The sequence below is a fragment of the Microcaecilia unicolor genome, chromosome 14, assembly GCF_901765095.1.
Source record: "Microcaecilia unicolor chromosome 14, aMicUni1.1, whole genome shotgun sequence".
NCBI lineage: Eukaryota > Metazoa > Chordata > Amphibia > Gymnophiona > Siphonopidae > Microcaecilia > Microcaecilia unicolor.
The window spans coordinates 33,304,411-33,323,715 of record NC_044044.1 but is presented as its reverse complement, the minus strand read 5'-3'; the positions used below and the strand labels follow the sequence as shown (position 1 = coordinate 33,323,715).

Here is a 19,305-nt window from a genome sequence, read left to right as displayed (position 1 = left end):
GAGTTTACTTCACTTAAATTTATCCCAGTACAGGTAAGTCCCAGCCCTTTTAAAAATTACCTTTGCGAGAACTGATAGATGTCTCTGTGTGTCCCCTTAATAACGTCTGGGTTTAGCATCCTACGCACACTGAATTTTCAGGACTTGTACGGAAGAATGTGAGCACGTTATCTGTGGTGCAGGTCTTCATCCACACATGACACGTTTATGTATTTGGATTTAGCTCTCACCTTTTCACTAGTAGCTCAAGGCGAGTTACATCCAGGTGCACGGGGACTGCACTTCCTGGAAAGTAGGATCCTTTAGCTATAGGTGAAAGCTCTTATCCTTCTCCCCTCAAACCCCTCAGTGCTTATCCACCTCTGCATATTTAAGGGTAGCAAATTTTCATGCAGTTTCTATCTACCATCAGAGGCCCCCATCAGTGTGTTTCTCACCGGGTCTGTGCTGTGGACTAGAAGAGGGGATTATTTCATTCTCCAAAGACAGCAATAGAAGCAGGAGGGTGAAGTACCCCTGTGCACCAGGGAAAAACTCCGTCCAAGTGCAGAGGTCAATATTCAGGCAGCAGGACCCAGTTATTCAGTGCTGGCACTGCCCGATGGGCGTTACCCAGGTACCTCTGCTATTCGGAGGCGGTAACTAGATGGCGACCCAGTTAACTTAGGACAGTTGACTGGGGAGCTCTCTGGCTGCCACCAGTAAATACCAGTGGGTACCCAGATGACCTCCTGGTGGTGTCACAGCAGTCTGCCCGGATTTTAGCAGCATTATCTGGACTGGTGAGCAGGAGTTACCAGGTACCCACACAACTGCTTTTTAGAATTAACCCCATAATACTTCATTGAAGCCTTTCGTTAACAAACAAGAAAGTGAATTAAAAGAAAATATGGGGGGGGGGGGGGGACAAATTACAGCTATAAAGAAGCATTAGGCTGAAACCTTGTCAGATACAGAAAAACAGAAGGAGCTTGATACCATTTCATTTGAACACGTGCGATAAAGAGAATCCATCTAGGAGATAGACAAGAAAAGCCAAGCACTAATGACTCATATGCCCCCATGTATGTGTGAAAACGACACGCGCACAGGGATAATGTTAATAACATATTTGTTATTTTTTTTTATAGAACGATCCGGACAGCAGAGAGAGCAAGATCTCCATAATACAAAATGGGAACTAGAGAACAGAAGCTAGGAATAAAGAATAAAGCAAAGAAATTCATTTTGGGCTTGTGTTTTCCTTCTAGTGGTTAGTGCAGCGGACTTTGATCCTGGGGAACTGGGTTCAATTCCCACTGCAGCTCCTTGTGACTCTGGGCAAGTCACTTAACCCTCCATTGCCCCCCTGAATATATGTAAACCGCTTTGAATGTAGTTGCAAGAACCTCAGAAAGGTGGTATATCAAGTCACATTTCCCTTTCCCTTCTCCTTTCTCAGACTCTTCAGGGTTTGTTTCCTTTTGCACAGGGAATGGGAGTGAAGGATGTGATCTTGAACCTCAGTTCACTCCTTGTCCTGACCGGCTCCTTCTCACTGGCCCTGTATTAATTCCCTGCCTGTGACCCTGAGTGAGGGCTCACTTTATCTGCCTCTGTTTCAGTTCTAATCCCTGGCTCTCTGTCTGTGTGAACCCAGGAGAGCCACTTTCAAGTTGCTTGTTTGATATACAAAACTTCTTTCTGCCTTGACTCAGAATCAGCGGAAGGGCTTCTTCCTTTTCTTAATAACAGAAGGCAGCTCAGAAGCAGGAAAAATCTATCATTAGACTTTCCTTCTACTAAAAAGATGACCTCAAAGTCAGTTTGGGAACATTCTTTTGTATTTCAGGGTGCTTTGAAATTCATCTTTTTACCCTTTTTTTTTTTTTTTTGCAAAGCACTTAAAACATACCTATTTTTACATCAACAATCTTGATTGCTTAACACTAGATCTGATTATTTAATATAGAGATTGTAAAATAACTATGTTGTTGTAATTCTATCCGATTGGGATTCTTTTCCACTTTGCACTGTTATGGTGGCCTGGTTAAAGTCAGAATAGAAATCACATAATACAATACAATTTATCTTCCTGTACCTGAGTTCTAATCCCCGGGTCTCTCACTGATTATCTGTGTGTGAGTGAGCGAGAGAGAGAGAGAGAGAGAGAGAGAGGGAGACCTCAGTGAAGTCACCTTATGTTCCTGTACCTGAGTTCTGATCCCCGGCTCTGTCACTGATTATCTGTGTGTGAGTGAGCGAGAGAGAGAGAGAGAGAGAGAGAGAGAGAGAGAGAGAGAGAGGGAGACCTCAGTGAAGTCACCTTATGTTCCTGTACCTGAGTTCTGATCCCCGGCTCTGTCACTGATTATCTGTGTGTGAGTGAGAGAGAGAGAGGGAGACCTCAGTGAAGTCACCTTATGTTCCTGTACCTGAGTTCTAATCCCCGGCTCTCTCACTGATTATCTGTGTGTGAGTGAGCGAGAGAGAGAGAGAGAGAGAGAGGGAGACCTCAGTGAAGTCACCTTATGTTCCTGTACCTGAGTTCTGATCCCCGGCTCTGTCACTGATTATCTGTGTGTGAGTGAGAGAGAGAGAGAGAGAGGGAGACCTCAGTGAAGTCACCTTATGTTCCTGTACCTGAGTTCTAATCCCTGGCTCTCTCACTGATTATCTGTGTGTGAGTGAGCGAGAGAGAGAGAGAGAGAGAGAGGGAGACCTCAGTGAAGTCACCTTATGTTCCTGTACCTGAGTTCTGATCCCCGGCTCTGTCACTGATTATCTGTGTGTGAGTGAGAGAGAGAGAGAGAGAGGGAGACCTCAGTGAAGTCACCTTATGTTCCTGTACCTGAGTTCTGATCCCCGGCTCTGTCACTGATTATCTGTGTGTGAGTGAGAGAGAGAGAGAGGGAGACCTCAGTGAAGTCACCTTATGTTCCTGTACCTGAGTTCTGATCCCCAGCTCTGTCACTGATTATCTCCCTATGCCTCAGTTCTAATCCCCATCATGGGTAACTCATGTGGGCTCCTGTCTGGATATAGAGAAGAGGTGTCAGGCAATGAATGAACTGAGCAATCACTGAGCGACTGTATTTTTCTGGCATAGCCTCACTTTTCAGCCCTGACTTTCAACCCCTACTGACATGCAAATGAGGTCTCTGTACATAGGCCCGCCTCCCCCATAGGACGCCCCTGACTGTGTTACAGGAACACTCAGTCCTCCTGCACAGTCCCTGCTTAGTACTTTGTCACTAGTTCTGTGGTCTTCTTCCCTTACTGCATCAGTAACTTAGGTCCCTCGCAGGCTTATTTTCGAAAAAGAAGGGTGCCCATCTTTCGACACAAATCGGGAGATGGGCGTCCTTCTCCCAGGGTCGCCCAAATCGGCATAATCGAAAGCCGGTTTTGGGCGTCCCCAACTGCTTTCCATTGCAGGGACGACCAAAGTTCACAGGGGCATGTCGGAGGCGGGACTGGGGCGTGCCTAACACATGGGCGTCCTCGACCCATAATGGAAAAAAGAAGGGCGTCCCTGACAAGCACTTGGACGACTTTACTTGGTCCCTTTTTTCTTACGACCAAGCCTCGAAAAGGTGCCCGAACTGACCAGATGACCACCGGAGGGAATTGCAGATGACCTCTCCTTACTCCCCCAATGGTCACTAACCCCTCCCACCCTCAAAAAACAACTTTAAAAATATTTTGTGCCAGCCTCAAATGTCATACTCAGGTCCCTCACAGCAGTATGCAGGTCCCTGGAGCAGTTTTAGTGGGTGCAGCGCATTTCAGGCAGGCGGACTGAGGCCCATCCCCCCCTACCTGTTACGCTTATGGTGGTAAATGTGAGCCTCTCAAAACCCACCAGAAACCCACTGTACCCACATCTAGGTGCCCCCTTCACCCCTAAGGGCTATGATACTGGTGTACAGTTGTGGGTTAGTGGGTTTTGGGGGGGCTCAGAACACAAGGTAAGGGAGCTATGCACTTGGGAGCAATTTGTGAAGTCCACTGCAGTGCCCCCTAGGGTGCCCGGTTGATGTCTTGGCATGTCAGGGGGACCAGTGCACTATGAATGCTGGCTCCTCCCACAACCAAATGGCTTGGATTTGGTCGTTTCTGAGATGGGCGTCCTCGCTTTCCATTATCACCGAAAACCAAAAACGACCATCTCTAAGGTCGACCTAAATTTCAGGATTTGGGCGTCCCAGACCGTATTATCGAAACGAAAGATGGGCGCCCATCTTGTTTCGATAATCTGGGTTTCCCCGCCCCTTCACTGGGCCGTCCTGCGAGGACGTCCCCAGGAAAACTTGGGCGTCCCTTTCGATTATGCCCCTCTTGCCTCCATCCCATGCATATTTGATATTGTTTTGGCTCCAGTAGCCTCAGCTGACAGCCTGTTCCAGGCGTCTACCACCATATCAGTGGAAAGCTATACTCAGCATCCCATCATGTGCGGACTCCTTAACCTATGGCAGAGGCTTCTTTCGGGTTCCTAATTGATGCTGTGTCCCTGCTTTACATCAACATGTGTCTCTGCCCAACCTCATAGTAGTGTCACATGAATCTCGATCACATTCCTGCTCTATCATAGCAACAGTTTGGCATGAGGAAAGCCTCGGCCACAGTCTCTGGGACTCTTCACGACCCACACCAGTGGGAAAATGGAGATAATAAGGAAATAGTAATATACATAAGATGGTTTGATAAATGACATGCTCATAACTTTAACCACAAGCCACCTGTTCTGAGGGCTAGATGAGGCTTCAAGTCTCCTCGACAGGCTAAACTAACAGCATCTTACCAAGCCCCAGTCTAGAGTAATTCCAGATGCAAAGGTGTCAGATGAAGACTGACACCAGAATTTGCATCTTGTCAAATCAACTCTTCAGACTTAAAAACAACAGACAGGACTGTCACTGGACCATTTATACAAAAGAGAGAGAGAGAGAGAGCACCTGGCTGGATCAGAGGAAGAGTCCAGAGTAGAAGCTACAACAGAACTCAGAGCAACACCAGAGACAGACTGAGCTCCTGATGCAAGAGAGACCTATAGCCTGAGACAAACAACGCCAGTAATTCTTCTAGGAAAGCCCTGATGTCTCAATTAGTACTACTGGTTTACTTACTCCTGGCCCTGTCCGGAGTTACCTGCATTACTGGAGTTTCCGGCAACCTATTTATCATGGCCGTGAGTGTCCATCACTGGGTCAGGAGTCGGTTCCTCAATCCCTCTGACCTCATTGTCTCCAGCATGGGAGCAGTCAACATTTTACTGCAGTGTCAGGCATCTCTGAATTCCTACCTCTTTTACTTCTGGACAAATGTGTTTTCCCAAGATCACATCAAGAAAGCAAACATTATTGTTGGGTGGACTTTGGTGTCCTGTAGACTTTGGTTTGCTACTTGGCTCTGCTTCTACTGCTGTGTGAAGATTGTCAACTGCCGATGGCCTTTCTTTCTCCATCTAAAGATGAGGTTCCCTGATGTGGTGCCTTGGATTCTCCCAATAACCGCTTCAGGGTCTTTGGCCATCAGCTTCCCCATAGGATGGGAATCCCTCAGGGAGTCTTCAACTAACATATCAGCCAATGTATTCAACAATCTCCACCTTAACTCTTATTTTTCCAGTGCAGTTGTGATCTATCTCATGTTCTGTGTCATAGCCTTTGTCATCTTCTTCTTATCAGCTATGGCCATTCTCACTTCACTCTTTGAGCATGTGAAACGAATGAAGAATTCAGACTGCTTCAGGAACCCTCGCTTGGAGGTCCACATGGGTGCAGCCAAGACAGTGACTGCTCTGCTCATCTGCTGCATCATCAACTTTGTGACTACGATGGTTTGGGTTTCATTTGCCAGAAGTAACAAAATATTATACTACAGTATGTACACTACTGTAAATTCAATCACCCCTACAATGGTTTCCATCATCTTGATCCTGGGCAATCCCAAACTGAAGACGACTCTGATGGGCATATTCCAACTTTCAACACATGGCTCCAGACAAGGAATCCGACCTCCTAGTACATTCTGTGGTGGTGTCAGTGTAGATATGATATGATACCTACATTCTCCCATCTCCCAAAGATGTATGCTAGGTATTCAACTAGACAGTTCTTTTGCAGAATCCACTTTATAGACCCTTTTACTGGGCAGAGATAATAATTAATTATTCAAAGATGTTGATGTCTTTCAGTTTTCTCGTCGAGGCATTGTGAACTCCAAGAATGAGACAAAGCACAAGTGAACAGTCATCAGCACAGAGTAGTTCCAGCAGTTTATAGAGTCAAATAAACTCAATTCCTTCTCTTGTCTCCCTTGTATTAAGGTCTAATCTTCTTCACAGCTGTTGCTTTCACAACTCTCTTACTTTACAAGGGTGCTACCCTGAGATTAGAGCAGATAAATCCAGACAAGGACATGCCCCAATTGAAGATTTCAGATTTCTCCAGGCCTACAGTTACTTTCCCCAAGATTCTCATTTAAAGACAGGTATGCCTTCCCTAATTCTGATGCACATAGGTTAATGATTTTCTTTTTATAGGTCACCATTAAAAAACTTCCATAGTCTAGAACTTATTCAGAAAGCGGCTGCTGTCTGATCTCAGGCAACAACATCAGAGCTCAAATCTCCACTGTCCTGCATGTCGTTTCTCTATGATACTTACATCAAAACTTGAGTTTATAGAGAAAATAAGGAGGGATGCTCCGAGCCTCTATCCTAAAGTTAAGGAATAAGAACTTGGCCTTGTGTTTGGAAAGAGGTATCTGGCAGTTTAATTTTTGTGGTATTGCAGGGATGGATGGATTATGGGCAGGTTAATATTTTGTATTAATCTGATAATTGTATTTATGCTGTTTATTTTATTAGCATTTTTGCTGTGCACATCATCTGGGCTATAGGGTTATAATCACATAAATAATGCCATGCTGGTAGTTTCATTAAGTTAAAGTGGGACATTTTTCCTATTTGAAAGGCTCATTTCTATCCCCAGCTCTCAGCAACTCTTCCAGAAGATGCAGGGGATTTCAGTTTCTACAGATGAAGGGGGTGGGATGTTTAAAGCTTCACTAATTTCTTCCCGATCCCTGGAATTGGCTTTTTCTCACTTCCAGGACAAGCTCAAGAGTGAAAAACTCCTGTGTGGTCTCTGCACTCCCATCTACTCTTCCAAAAGAGCTTTGAAAAACTACAGCATTCTGAATACCAGAGAATGTAATTATCCTTTATAATATGTAAACATCCCACTTTGGCTGTACCACAGAAATGTGGAATATCACAAACATGACCCATACCCTTATCTTGTAGTGAAAGTAAGGTCCTTATGATATGCAATAAGCGTCCTGTGCCAGATGAAACCCTGTCTTCTGCTACTGCTGGATCTGTGCTTGTGAATGTGGAAAATAAAGTTTTGATTTTTTTAAACCTCCTTAATTTGATTAATTCATCATTCCTTATGATACTCTCTGTGCTTCCATGCTGTGCTTCAGCCCCACTCAGGACCAAACTCAAGGATTCCTGATCTTTCACCCACCCTTAGCCTCTCTGCTTATTCTGCTGGTCAAGGGGTAGTGGGATAATATGGGTACATCCTTAACACTTGAGGTAGCAGCCTCTCACCAGCCACTGGTATCAAATGAAGGCAGGTGTAGAACACACTGTTACCAACATTTGCATCTTGTCAAATCAATCCTTGATGCATAAATACAACAAACTAGGCTGACACTGGACCACTTATCTAAGAGACACAGCATCTGGCTAGATCAGTAGAGACGTACTCATCTGCATTATCTGCAACAGAACAGATGAGAACACCAAAGACACAGTGAGCTCCTGGCACAAGAGAGGTCTAGAACCTGCCAAGAACCAACACTAGGAATTCTACTTAAGAGACACAAGATAGCAAGAATGTTACTAGCTAGTTACTTACATATGACCATATCCGGGATTTCTTGCATCATTGGAGTCTTCTGCAATGCATTTGTCATAGCAGTGAATTCCCAGCACTGGGTCAGGAGTCAGCGTTTCAGTCCCTGTGATCTTATTATTTCCAGCGTGGGAGCAGCCAACATTATCCTGCAGTGTCAATCAACTCTAAGATGCTTCCTCTCCTATCTCTGGACAAATGAGTATTTCCAGGATGACAATCAGAAGATATTTCTAATTATCGAGTGGTCCTGGGTGTCCTCCAACTTGTGGTTCGCATGCTGGCTAAGCATCTACTTCTCTGTGAAGATTATCAACTGCCAATGGCCTTTCTTCCTTCTGCTAAGGATGAAGTTCCCCAAGACAGTGCCTTGGATTCTTCCGGGAACCATTCTGGGGTCCTTGGCCATCACCCTCCCTATAGACTGGAAATTCTTCAAGCACCCTTCTGCTAATGTAACAGCTAGCATATCCAACAATTTCACCTCTGCTCGTCATATTTCCAGCGGACTTCAGATCTATCTCATGTTCTGTGTCTTAGGCTTCGTTATCTTCGTTTTCTCAACCATCGCCGTCCTTGCTTCACTTTTTGAGCACATGAGGCGGATAAAAAAGAACTCAGAGAGCTTCAGGAGTTCCCACATGGAAGCCCACCTGAATGCAGCCAAGACAGTGACCTCTAACCTTGCCATCTGTGCCATTTATTTTGTCATCTCAGCCATTTGGCTTTCAAATGGCAACAGTCACAGAATGGTGTGGAAAGTTGCTTACATTATTATCAATATTACTGCTCCTACACTGGGTATTACCCCCTTCATCCTAGGAAGACCCAGACTAAAGAAGGCTCTGATGGACACATTCCAACTATTAAAAAATATCATCCGAAGGGGAACCTGACGTCTAGGTGCATGCTGGGATGTGGCACGGAGGCCACACATATGCACATGCAATCACATTCCGTATCATTTTACATTCTAGCCAAATCTAATATCTTCACAGTGGATACACACAAACATTTCCTACAAATTCTTACAGTTAGTTGCAAAGATCTGGGCATCCCACAGTCAAACTATCTCAAAATATCTCCATGTTAAGACATCTCTGAAGGTCATCAGCCCATAAAGCTCGATAGAACATGAGAGTCTTAAGACTTTCTCCAAAACTAGGCAGTGTGGCGTGTGTGTGTGTGTGTGTGGGGGGGGGGGGGGGGGGGGGTTGGAAGTAGGCCTCCTCACTTCATTTGTGCCCTCTTTTATTTAAGTTAGTCTTCATGATTGTAAACTGCTGTGATGCCTTTATAAATTGAGTTGTATGAAGAAAAGTAATAACCAATACACATAATCAAATTGCATGTTTCAAAAAGTCCCTAAGTGAATAGACACAGTTTTTACATGGTACAAATTTAAGCACATCATCTTTCTGCAAATTCTAATAGATAATTACTATTATTTGCAGTGAACACAGCAGGTGCAAACATTTGATCACCCTTTCAGTCCGTACTTTGTAACACCTCTTTGGACATAAATAACATGTCAGCTTCTATTCACTTAGGGATTCAGTAAAATATGAAATTTGAGCAGGGGTGTCTAAACATTTACACACAACTGTAAGTCCTTGTCCCACCTTAACCTTAAATGCTAAGCTTGTAGGGTCTGGGTTCCGTATATGGCAATCTGGTTTAGGATGGGCTGGAGAGGAACGTGTGAAGACAGTGCCGGGCAGACTTTTATGGTCTGTGTTCCGCAAATGACAAGACGGATGTGGATAGGCTGGAGTGGGCTTCTACGGCAACTAAGGACAGGGCCAGGCAGACTTCTACAGTCTGTGCCCCAGAAATGCCAAAGAGAGACAATGATCAAGTATTTTATATCACATTCATTGTTGGTTTATTCATGACTTGATAATCAGTAGGACTGTTGGGCAGACTGGATGGACCATTCAGGTCTTTATCTGCCGTCATTGTTTATGTTACTGTGTAAGTTCTTGAAATTCATTCTGGATTGGACAAGAAGCTAGTGAAACTGGTTCAGTACTGGTGACACAGGATCATTTCTCCTAAGGGCTCCTACAATCCTTGCTGCAATATTCTGGATTAACTACAGTCAGTGAGAAGCTGTTTGTTTGATTCTTTATCTGGCCCAATAGGATTCATTCTGCACCATCTTGATCACGGGAAGACCACTAACTTAATGCTGGAGAGACCAAGGCTGAAGAAGACTCCAATGGCCATAAGCCAATTTGTACTACACTGAGTAGACACAAAACACAACCATTAGGTGGATGCTAAGATGAGACTAGGGAGCCAGCTAAAGATGAATGATGTATGTCCAACCCCACAGTTCTTGTTCACTCCTCTAATTTTATTCTGTTTACTTTTTGAATTATTCAAAGCCATTGATGTGTGTATCCTTTCCATGCAAGATTAGGCCCTTCTTCAGACCTTGTCGGACATGAGCTTCCCAAGCCACACAGGACCCTTCTTCAGACCATGCTGAATGTGAGGTTCCAAGCAACTTGGGGCTCTTCTTAAGGTTAAGAAATTGTCTCATGATATATAAGTTTAAATAGATAGATAGATAAATAAAAAAAATCACTTAGAATCCCTTTTACTAAAGCATGACAAGCCTACCGCAGTGGTACCCCATGGCAACCTGGAACCACTTCTTGGCTACCGTGGGAGCCCAGTAGTAGTTCTGGCCCCCACCGTGCGCCATTTCCTGCTTGAAATATTTTTTTTGGGGGGGTCATTTGGTGGGGGCTTGTCCGGTTATCACCGAGCTACTGTGGGAGCCCTAAATAGGAGGTAATAAGGGCTCCCCCAGGAAATGGCTGTGCGGCAAGCGTTCAACTTACCACACGGCTGTTTCCTTTTTAAAAAGGAATAAGTTATGAGAACTATACGTATTGCTTTTGTGATGTTGTATGTTTGATGATTCTTTTAATAAAGTTTCCTGCTTAAATTTTAAAAAAAAGGCTTTTACCAGGCTGCAGTAAAAGGGGGCCTCAGTGTGTGGCAAACCCACGATCAGACACCACCGCATGCTTGGTAAAGGGGGCTCTTAGCTTTTAGTCTGGCTGGAGGGCACTTCTAGGCTGCTTATATTTTATACTGTTTTCTGAATTTATATATATTGTATATTGCATTGTCACGCTTTTCAGTTATTTTATTATTGTAACTAGCTTTGAGCTTTTCTGAAAAGGCATATAATTAAAGTTAGATTAAAAAAAAAAATAAACGTAACAAGCATTCCATGTCAAGTCGAAACTCTCTGTAAAACATAGTTGGTGCTAAAGTCGAATTTATGCTTATTGATTATTTTTTGGTTAATGTCCCTAATTTGACTAGATCTTCATTCCGTACCGTGTGCATGTGTTTAAATGGTACATAGCTCTAGACACAAGATGATAGAATTGCCTCATAAAATCGTCTTTCTTGGTAGCAGCTCACACCTTTTCAAGGTTTACATCTACTGATTGTCTTTTTTTGGCAGTATTTCACAAACAGTATCAAAGTTGTTAAGAATAAAAAAAGTTACAGATACAATTGGCAAATATGCGGAATCTTCCATCTTAATACAAATTGTGATAACAGGTAGCTAAGACAGATACATAAAAATCATACTGAAAGTAGCTGCTATTGAGATAGATATGGGGGAAGCCATTGCTTGCCCTGGGATCAGAAGCATGGAATTTTGCTACTCTCTGACATTTTGTCTGGGACCTTGCTACCCTTTAGGATTCTGCCTGGAATCTTGCTGCTGTCTGGGATTCTGCCTGGAATCTTGCTATTCTTTGAGATTCTGCCTGGAATCTTGCTGCTGTCTGGGATTCTGCCTGGAATCTTGCTGTTCTTTGGGATTCTGCCTGGAATCTTGCTACTCTTTGGGATTCTGCATGGAATCTTGCTATTCTTTGGGATTCTGCATGGAATCTTGCTGCTGTCTGGGATTCTGCATGGAATCTTGCTGCTGTCTGGGATTCTGCCTGGAATCTTGCTATTCTTTGAGATTCTGCCTGGAATCTTGCTACTCTTTGGGATTCTGCCTGGAATCTTGCTATTCTTTAGGATTCTGTCTGGAATTTTGCTACTCTTGAGAGGATAAGGCTGCACTGCATTGCCTACAAAGGCAAGTTACGTTCAGCTACAATAATCCACTGTGAAATTACCATAGCAGCTGGGATCAGCAGGTAATGTGAGTTAAGGACCCTGCACATCAAAACAGAGAGGTTCTGTTGCTACTGCTTACCATTAGGTCCTGACTGGGCTCCAACTTTCCTAAGTTTCTATCAACAGGAAAAGTGAAGAGGAGGGCAAGGAGAAGGGAGACCACGGGAAAAAAGAAGAAATGTATCATTGTGTCACATTTCTTTATCAGTGTTTTTCTTCGCTGGTGGTATTGGGTATGGAATGTTTACAGTTATTAACTGTTTTTTATGATTTGTATCTAATTTTAATTGTTTTATGTCTGTGTCTTTATTGCATTTATTTATTTTTTATGTTGAATTCATTAAAGCCTACCTAGAGCCTTTAATTGAACTGGCAGAATTGAAATCAAAGGAGCAAAGACATAAATAGTGAAAAGATGCAACATGATCTAATCTGATGAGATCAGAATCCATTTTTTACCCTTTCATTTTCAGAAAAATGATGGGTAAGACCAGGCTTCATCTCTGCTGAGCTAGCATCATCTCACCCTGCACCAGCATCTCACTCTGGAGAAGTCCTACATGTCAGGGTGTCAGATGAAATTGGATGGTGAACAGACTACTACCAACATTTGCATCGTGTCAAATCAACCCTTCATGCTTAAAAACAACAAACTGGACCACATGTAAATTATACGTACAAGAGAGAAAACACTTAGCAGGATTAGAGCAGAAAAGTTCATCCAGAGGAAAGCCAGAGACAGACTGAGACAAGAGAGGTCTACAACCTGTCAAGAACCAACACAGAAGGACCAGATGGCCAAAATATTACTAGAAAAGTACAAATTTATGACTGTGTCTGTGATAACCTGTGAATGTCTAGCACTGTGTTAACACTCAGCGTCTCATTGTTTCCACAATGAATTTCGGCAACACCATACTGCAATCACTGACAACTCTGAACTGTTTCGTTTTCTACCTATGGACAAATGAATTTCTCCAGGATCATCTTCTTAAGGCAAATTTAATTGTCGAGCTTACCTTTAGGTTATGCAATTTTTGGTTCATTACTTGGCTGTGAAATGCCAACGGCATTTCTTCCTCCATTTAAACTTGAGGTTCTCCAAAATGATGCCTTGGATTCTTCCTGGGAACCATTCTAGGATCCTTGGTCATCAGCTTCCCTGTAATTCCTTCATGAAATCTTTTAGTAACTTAACAGTCAACATTTCTAACTACATTACATATACCTTTCATTTTTCCAGCACAGACTTGATCTGTTTTGTGTTCTGGATCTTAACCTTCATCATCTTTTCCTTCCCAACCATGGCTATCCTCAGCTTCCTCTTTGAACATATGGGGGCCCTTTTACAAAGACATGGGAGGGGCTATTGCACGGGCAGTACTACCGCCGAGGTAGCGAGTTCACCTGACAGTAATTCTAATTTTGGCTCATGCCAAATCCTGCTGTAGAAAATAATTTTCTATCATGGGGGAATGTTCTCAGCAGTAACCAGCACCGCACATGCTGCATGGTTACCGCGTGAGCCCTTACCACTACGTCAATGGGTGGCAGTAAGGGCTCAGGCTGTAAATAAGCATGCACTAGTTTTACTATTAGCGTGGGCTCATTTCAGGAATGGCCCACGTCTGTAAGCAGGTTGACCTCATTCCAAACTGGAGTCACTCCCTTGTCACTTTAAAGGTCTCATCCACTCTCTAAGTACCTCTCGCCTCGACTACTGCAACCTACTCCTCACTGGCCTCCCACTTTGCCACCTATCCCCCCTTCAGTCCATTCAGAACTCTGCTGCACGTCTTATCTTCCGCCTGGACCGATATACTCACATCTCCCCTCTCCTCAAATCACTTCACTGGCTTCCAATCAGGTCCCGCATACAGTTCAAGCTTCTCCTCCTAACCTACAAATGCACTCGATCTGCAGCCCCTCCCTACCTCTCTACCCTCATCTCCCCTTACGTTCCTACCCATAACCTCCACTCTCAAGGCAAATCCCTCCTTTCAGTACCCTTCTCCACCACCGCCAACTCCAGGCTCCGCCCTTTCTGCCTCGCCTCACCCCATGCATGGAATAATCTCCCTGAGCCCATACGCCAGGCCCCTTCCCTGCCCATTTTCAAATCCCTGCTAAAAGCCCATCTCTTCAATGTCGCCTTCGGCACCTAACCACTATTCAAGAAATCTAGACTACCCCAACTTGTCATTTCGTCCTTTAGATTGTAAGCTCCTTTGAGCAGGGACTGCCCCCCCTTTTTTGTTAAATTGTACAGTGCTGTGTAACCCTAGTAGCGCTATAGAAATGTCAAGTAGTAGTAGTAATCCCCATTGACAGCTGTGGGACATGCTCCCAGTTCCCCAAGGAAGATGGATCCACAAATGTCAGAATTTAACAGGGAAATAACCAGGACTAGCCTGGACTTTTCTCATGGACCTGGGTGTACGGATCTATTCTGTGATTCTGGAAGGAAGTGGCAACATATGGACAAAGTTAGCTGGTTAAGGGGACAATTTTATAAGTAGTGCTCAGAAAACATAGGACTCAATATTCAGCAGCATTTTTCTGGGAAGGAGTGGCTCCTCCCTGGGGCAGCCACGGACTTTCTGTTACGGGATAATACTGACTGCCTGGGGCTAGGGTGCTGAGACACAGCTGGAGCACTATCCAGACAAGTTAGGTGCTGAACAGAAATGGTATCTAGATAACTTCTGACAGCTACATTATGTCCTGATAATCCATGCTGCACATTACACTCAGCATCTGATGTTAATGCTGAACATGGTGTTTCAATATTGGGGAAGGAGGAGGGGGAAGTGTCTATTTCTATGCAAAAGTCAAATGTGAAACAGATTATTAACAGCATTTGCATGTTGCCAAATCAACCCTTCAAACTTAAAAACAACAAATGGGACCTACCTGTGAAGCACATCTGTAAGAGACAGAAGACATAGCAGGGATCAGAGTAAAGAGTCCATCCTGAGTTCCTGACACACGAGAGGTCTACAGGACATCTTCTAGAAGGGCCAGATGGAAGAAATGTTGGCAATGAAATACATAGCTATGACCACATGTGTGATTACCTACATCATTGGAGTCTTTGGTAATGTATTTATCATAGCAGTGAATGCCCAGCACTGGGTTAACACTCAGAAGTTCAGCCCCTGTGACCTCATTGTTTCCACAATGAGTTTCTCCAACGCCATGCTACATTCTGTGGAAACTGCAAACTGTTTCCTCTTCTACCTGTGGACAAATGTGTATTACCAGGATCATGTGCATAAGACAAACTATATTATTGGGTCTACACTGGTGTTCTCTAGTCTTTGGTTCGATACCTGGCTCTGCCTCTACTTCTGTGTAAAGATTGTCAGCTGCCGAAAGCCCTTCTTCCTCCAGCTAAAGATGAAGTTCTCCAAGACAGTGCCTTGGATTCTCCTGGGAACAATCCTAGCTTCCTTCATCATCAGCTTCCCCATAGGCTGGAATTGGCCCAGGAACTCTTCCAATAATTTAACAGCCAACATCTCTGCTAATGCCCTCTATGCCTCTCATTTTACCAACATGCTTTCAATCTATCTCTTGTTATGTGTCTTAGCCTTCTTCATTATCTTGTTCTCAGCCATAACCATTCTCATCTCACTTTTTGAGCATGTGAGACGGATAAAAAAAACCTCAGATGACTTCAATAGCCCCCGTCTGGATGCCCAACGGAGTGCAGCCAAGACAGTAACCTCTCTCTTTGCACTGTATCTCATCTATTTTGTGAATCTTGTGATTGCCCTCATGTACAGTCAAGATACAATGGCACAAGCCATCTACAATATGATTAATTTTGTCACCATTATACTGCATGCTACGGTCTTGATCCTGGGAAGACCAAGACTGAAGACAAGTCTGATGGATATCCTGAAGCTTTTCAAATGCTGCTGCAGATAAGGATCCTGAATTCCAGGCATATGGTGAGATACGGCCATGGAACCAGCACAGATGCATGTTGGTATCCAAGCACAATTCCTGCACCTTCCTCTCATTCTAATCTTTGTCAAAGATAAAAACTACGAAATGATGAGTGTAATCATTCTAGGATAGAGACTGCCTTCTTCAGATGATAATGGAAGTACTTGGAACGTAAGGGCAGAGCCGGGCAGATTTCTACGGTCTATGTCCCAGAAACACCAAAGAAAGAGCATGATCAAGTATATAATATCACATTCATTGTTGATTACTCTTGAATTGATAACGAATTTGACTGTTGGGCAGTCTGGATGGACCATTGAGGTCTTTATCTGCCGTCACTTACTATATTACTATGAAGTTAGCTTTCCAGGTCATAGAGCTCCTTTCTTCCAGTTAAAAAATAATAATTATTCACTGATACATTACAAGCACTTCAGAAAACATAGAAAACTCTACATTTGCAGAATATATGGCTTCCATTTAAACTCGATCTGTGTTTATGACTATTGAAAATAAAGTTAGTGAGTTTTTGGTGGTCTCTGTAATTTGATTAGTTCTTTATGATTCTATTTGCCTCCCCCAGGATCAACCACAGTGTGCCACACTGGATTCATTCTCCATGTTCATCCTACCCTTCACCTCTCTGCTAATTTTGCCCTCCAATGGGTGGAGGATTTGGGGTGTGGCATCTTTCCAATGCTGGAGTCATCACTATTCCCTTGGCTCCTGCTTATGTTTCTGATTGATCACAGTTAATAGACCTCATTGCTCTCCTTTCAGTACTTTTCAAGTTCAGCCCCACTGGGGGGGGGGGGGGGGGGGATTTTGAAAGAAAGGGGCGGATTTTATGGATGTTGTAAAGAAAGAAACGACAGGTCTTGGCGGTCTGCTGGATATGAGCAGAGAAGGAGAGAGAAGAGTCAAAGATGACCCCAAGGTTTCGAGCTGAGGAGACAGGGAGAATGAGAGAGCCATCAACAGAAATAGAAAACGGGGGGAGCGGGGAGGTGGGTTTGGGGGGGGGAAATGAGAAGCTCGGTTTTGGTCATATTTAATTTCAGGTGGCGTTGAGACATCCAGGCAGCAATGTCAGACAAGCACGCTGAAACTTTGGTTTGGATGCAAGGTGAGATATCACGGGTAGAAAGGTAGATTTGGGAGTCATCAGCATAGAGATGGTAGGAAAAGCCATGGGATGAGATTAATGAACCAAGGGAAGAAGTGTAGATAGAAAAGAGGAGGGGACCAAGAACAGAACCCTGAGGTACGCCGACAGGCAGAGGGATAGAAGTAGAAGAGGATCCACCAGAGTGAACACTAAAGGTGCGGAGGGAGAGGTAGGAAGAGAACCAGGAAAGGACAGAGCCCTGGAATCCAAGTGAGGACAGGGTATCGAGAAGTATGCTGTGATCGACAGTGTCAAAAGCAGCAGAAAGATCAAGAAGAATGAGGATGGAATATTGACCTCTGGATTTAGCCAGTAATAGGTCATTGGAGACTTTAGTAAGCGCAGTTTTGGTTGAGTGGAGAGGGCGGAAACCAGATTGTAATGGGTCAAGAATAGCATGTGAGGAGAGAAAATCAAGGCAGCGGCGGTGAACAGCACGCTCAAGTAATTTGGAGAGAAAAGGAAGGAGGGAGATGGGTTGGTAATTAGAGGGACAAGTAGGGTCAAGTGAAGGCTTCTTAAGGAGAGGTGTGACCACAGCATGTTTAAAGGCAGCAGGGACAGTCGCAGTGGAAAGTGAGAGGTTGAGAATGTGACAGATAAAAGGAATAAGAGTAGGAGAGATGGCATTAAGAAGGTGGGTGGGAATGGGATCAGAGGAACAGGTGGTACATTTTGAGGAAGAAAGGAGAAGTGTAGTTTCCTCAATAGTAACGTCAGGAAAGGAGGAAAGGGAATGAGGGGAAGGAGAGAGAGGGGAACGGACTAGTGGAGGGAGAGCTGGTGAGGTAGAGAAAGCAAGGTTTATCTTTTGAACCTTGTTGTGAAAGAATTCAGCAAGGGTCTGAGGAGATAATGAAGGGGGAGTTGGGGGAGGACGATTCCAGGCATAAGGTGCCGCGAGAGAAAAGGAACAAAGCCTGGAGTTAGCAGTGGAGGAGAAGGGGGACAACAAGAGAGATTTGTCCAGAGAGATTACCTCCAAGAAAGGAGGACAATATGGAGAACAGAAATATGCATTCATTTTGCATATATAATTTGCATAACAAATATATTTACATAAGTTCTACACTTCACATTATTAATCAAAGCCAGATTATTTGTATAAGTCCTTGGCGCGGACTAAACTGAATCAGCCTGGACCCCGTATAGAATTCCTTCCGAAGTAAAGATCCTCGCCTTTTACAGTACTTGGAAAAGAGGGCAGTGAATGGGAAATGTGTACATCTGCACTCATCCTGGTCACAGGTTTCTATCCAGAATATTGCATTAAGGTACAAACAGTAAGGCTTTAATTCATAGCTTCCAGCATAGCCATCCATGAATGTGTTGAAGCTCTTATTGACCTATAAGTGCATTCACTCTGCAGCTCCTCAGTACCTCTCCACTCTCATCTCTCCCTACGTTCCTCCCCGAGAACTCTGTTCACTGGGTAAATCTCTCTTATCTGCACCCTTCTCCTCCACCGCTAACTCCAGACTCCGTTCCTTTTATCTTGCTGCACCATATGCCTGGAATAGACTTCCTGAGCTGGTATGTCAAGCACCATCTCTGGCCGTCTTCAAATCTAAGCTAAAAGCCCACCTTTTTGATGCTGCTTTTTTTTTTTTTGTTACATTTGTACCCCGCGCTTTCCCACTCATGGCAGGCTCAATGCGGCTTCCATGGGGCAATGGAGGGTTAAGTGACTTGCCCAGAGTCACAAGGAGCTGCCTGTGCCTGAAGTGGGAATCAAACTCAGTTCCTCAGTTCCCTAGGACCAAAGTCCACCGGCCTAACCACTAGGCCACTCCTCCACTTCACTCCTAACCCTTATTCACTTGTACAGAACCCTTTTTTTATCATCCTCACCTTAATATTCCCTTATCTATTGTTTGTCCTGTTTGTTTGTCCTAATTAGATTGTAAGCTCTGTCGAGCAGGGACTGTCTCTTCATGTTCAAGTGTACAGCGCTGCGTACGTCTAGTAGCGCTATAGAAATGATAAGTAGTAGTAGTACTATTGCTATGAATTCAAGTCTTGCTCTTTGTAACAAATAGAATATTCCAGCCAGGGACCCCTGATCAGGATGGAAAACTCATTTGCACATTTATCATTCATCAA

General features: G+C 44.0%; 2 protein-coding genes across 5 annotated transcripts in view; one reads left to right on the top strand and one right to left on the bottom strand.

The window, feature by feature from the left end:
• Window positions 1–19,305, bottom strand: part of LOC115458046 (multiple epidermal growth factor-like domains protein 11) — a 65,028-nt gene that overhangs the window by 25,354 nt on the left and 20,369 nt on the right. The window contains exon 2 of one of the 4 annotated variants that reach the window (XM_030187829.1): window positions 14,994–15,091. The exons of 2 other annotated variants lie outside the window; for them this stretch is intronic. Coding sequence is in view for 1 of the 2 variants with exons in the window: in XM_030187828.1 (XP_030043688.1) it covers window positions 14,994–15,026 (33 nt within the window). In the remaining variant the exon portion in view is untranslated. Of the gene's footprint in view, window positions 1–14,993; window positions 15,092–19,305 lie in introns of those variants that run through there. One more of the 4 variants, XM_030187828.1, reaches the window with a different exon arrangement.
• LOC115457444 (taste receptor type 2 member 40-like) lies at window positions 15,105–16,013 on the top strand. The gene has a single exon (XM_030186858.1). It carries the CDS (start codon window positions 15,105–15,107, stop codon window positions 16,011–16,013), a length of 909 nt encoding a protein of 302 aa, XP_030042718.1.

Excerpts from the sequence above, each read along its gene's own strand:
- LOC115457444 (XM_030186858.1), top strand. The coding sequence starts at position 15,105 with ATGGAAGAAATGTTGGCAATGAAATACATAGCTATGACCACATGTGTG.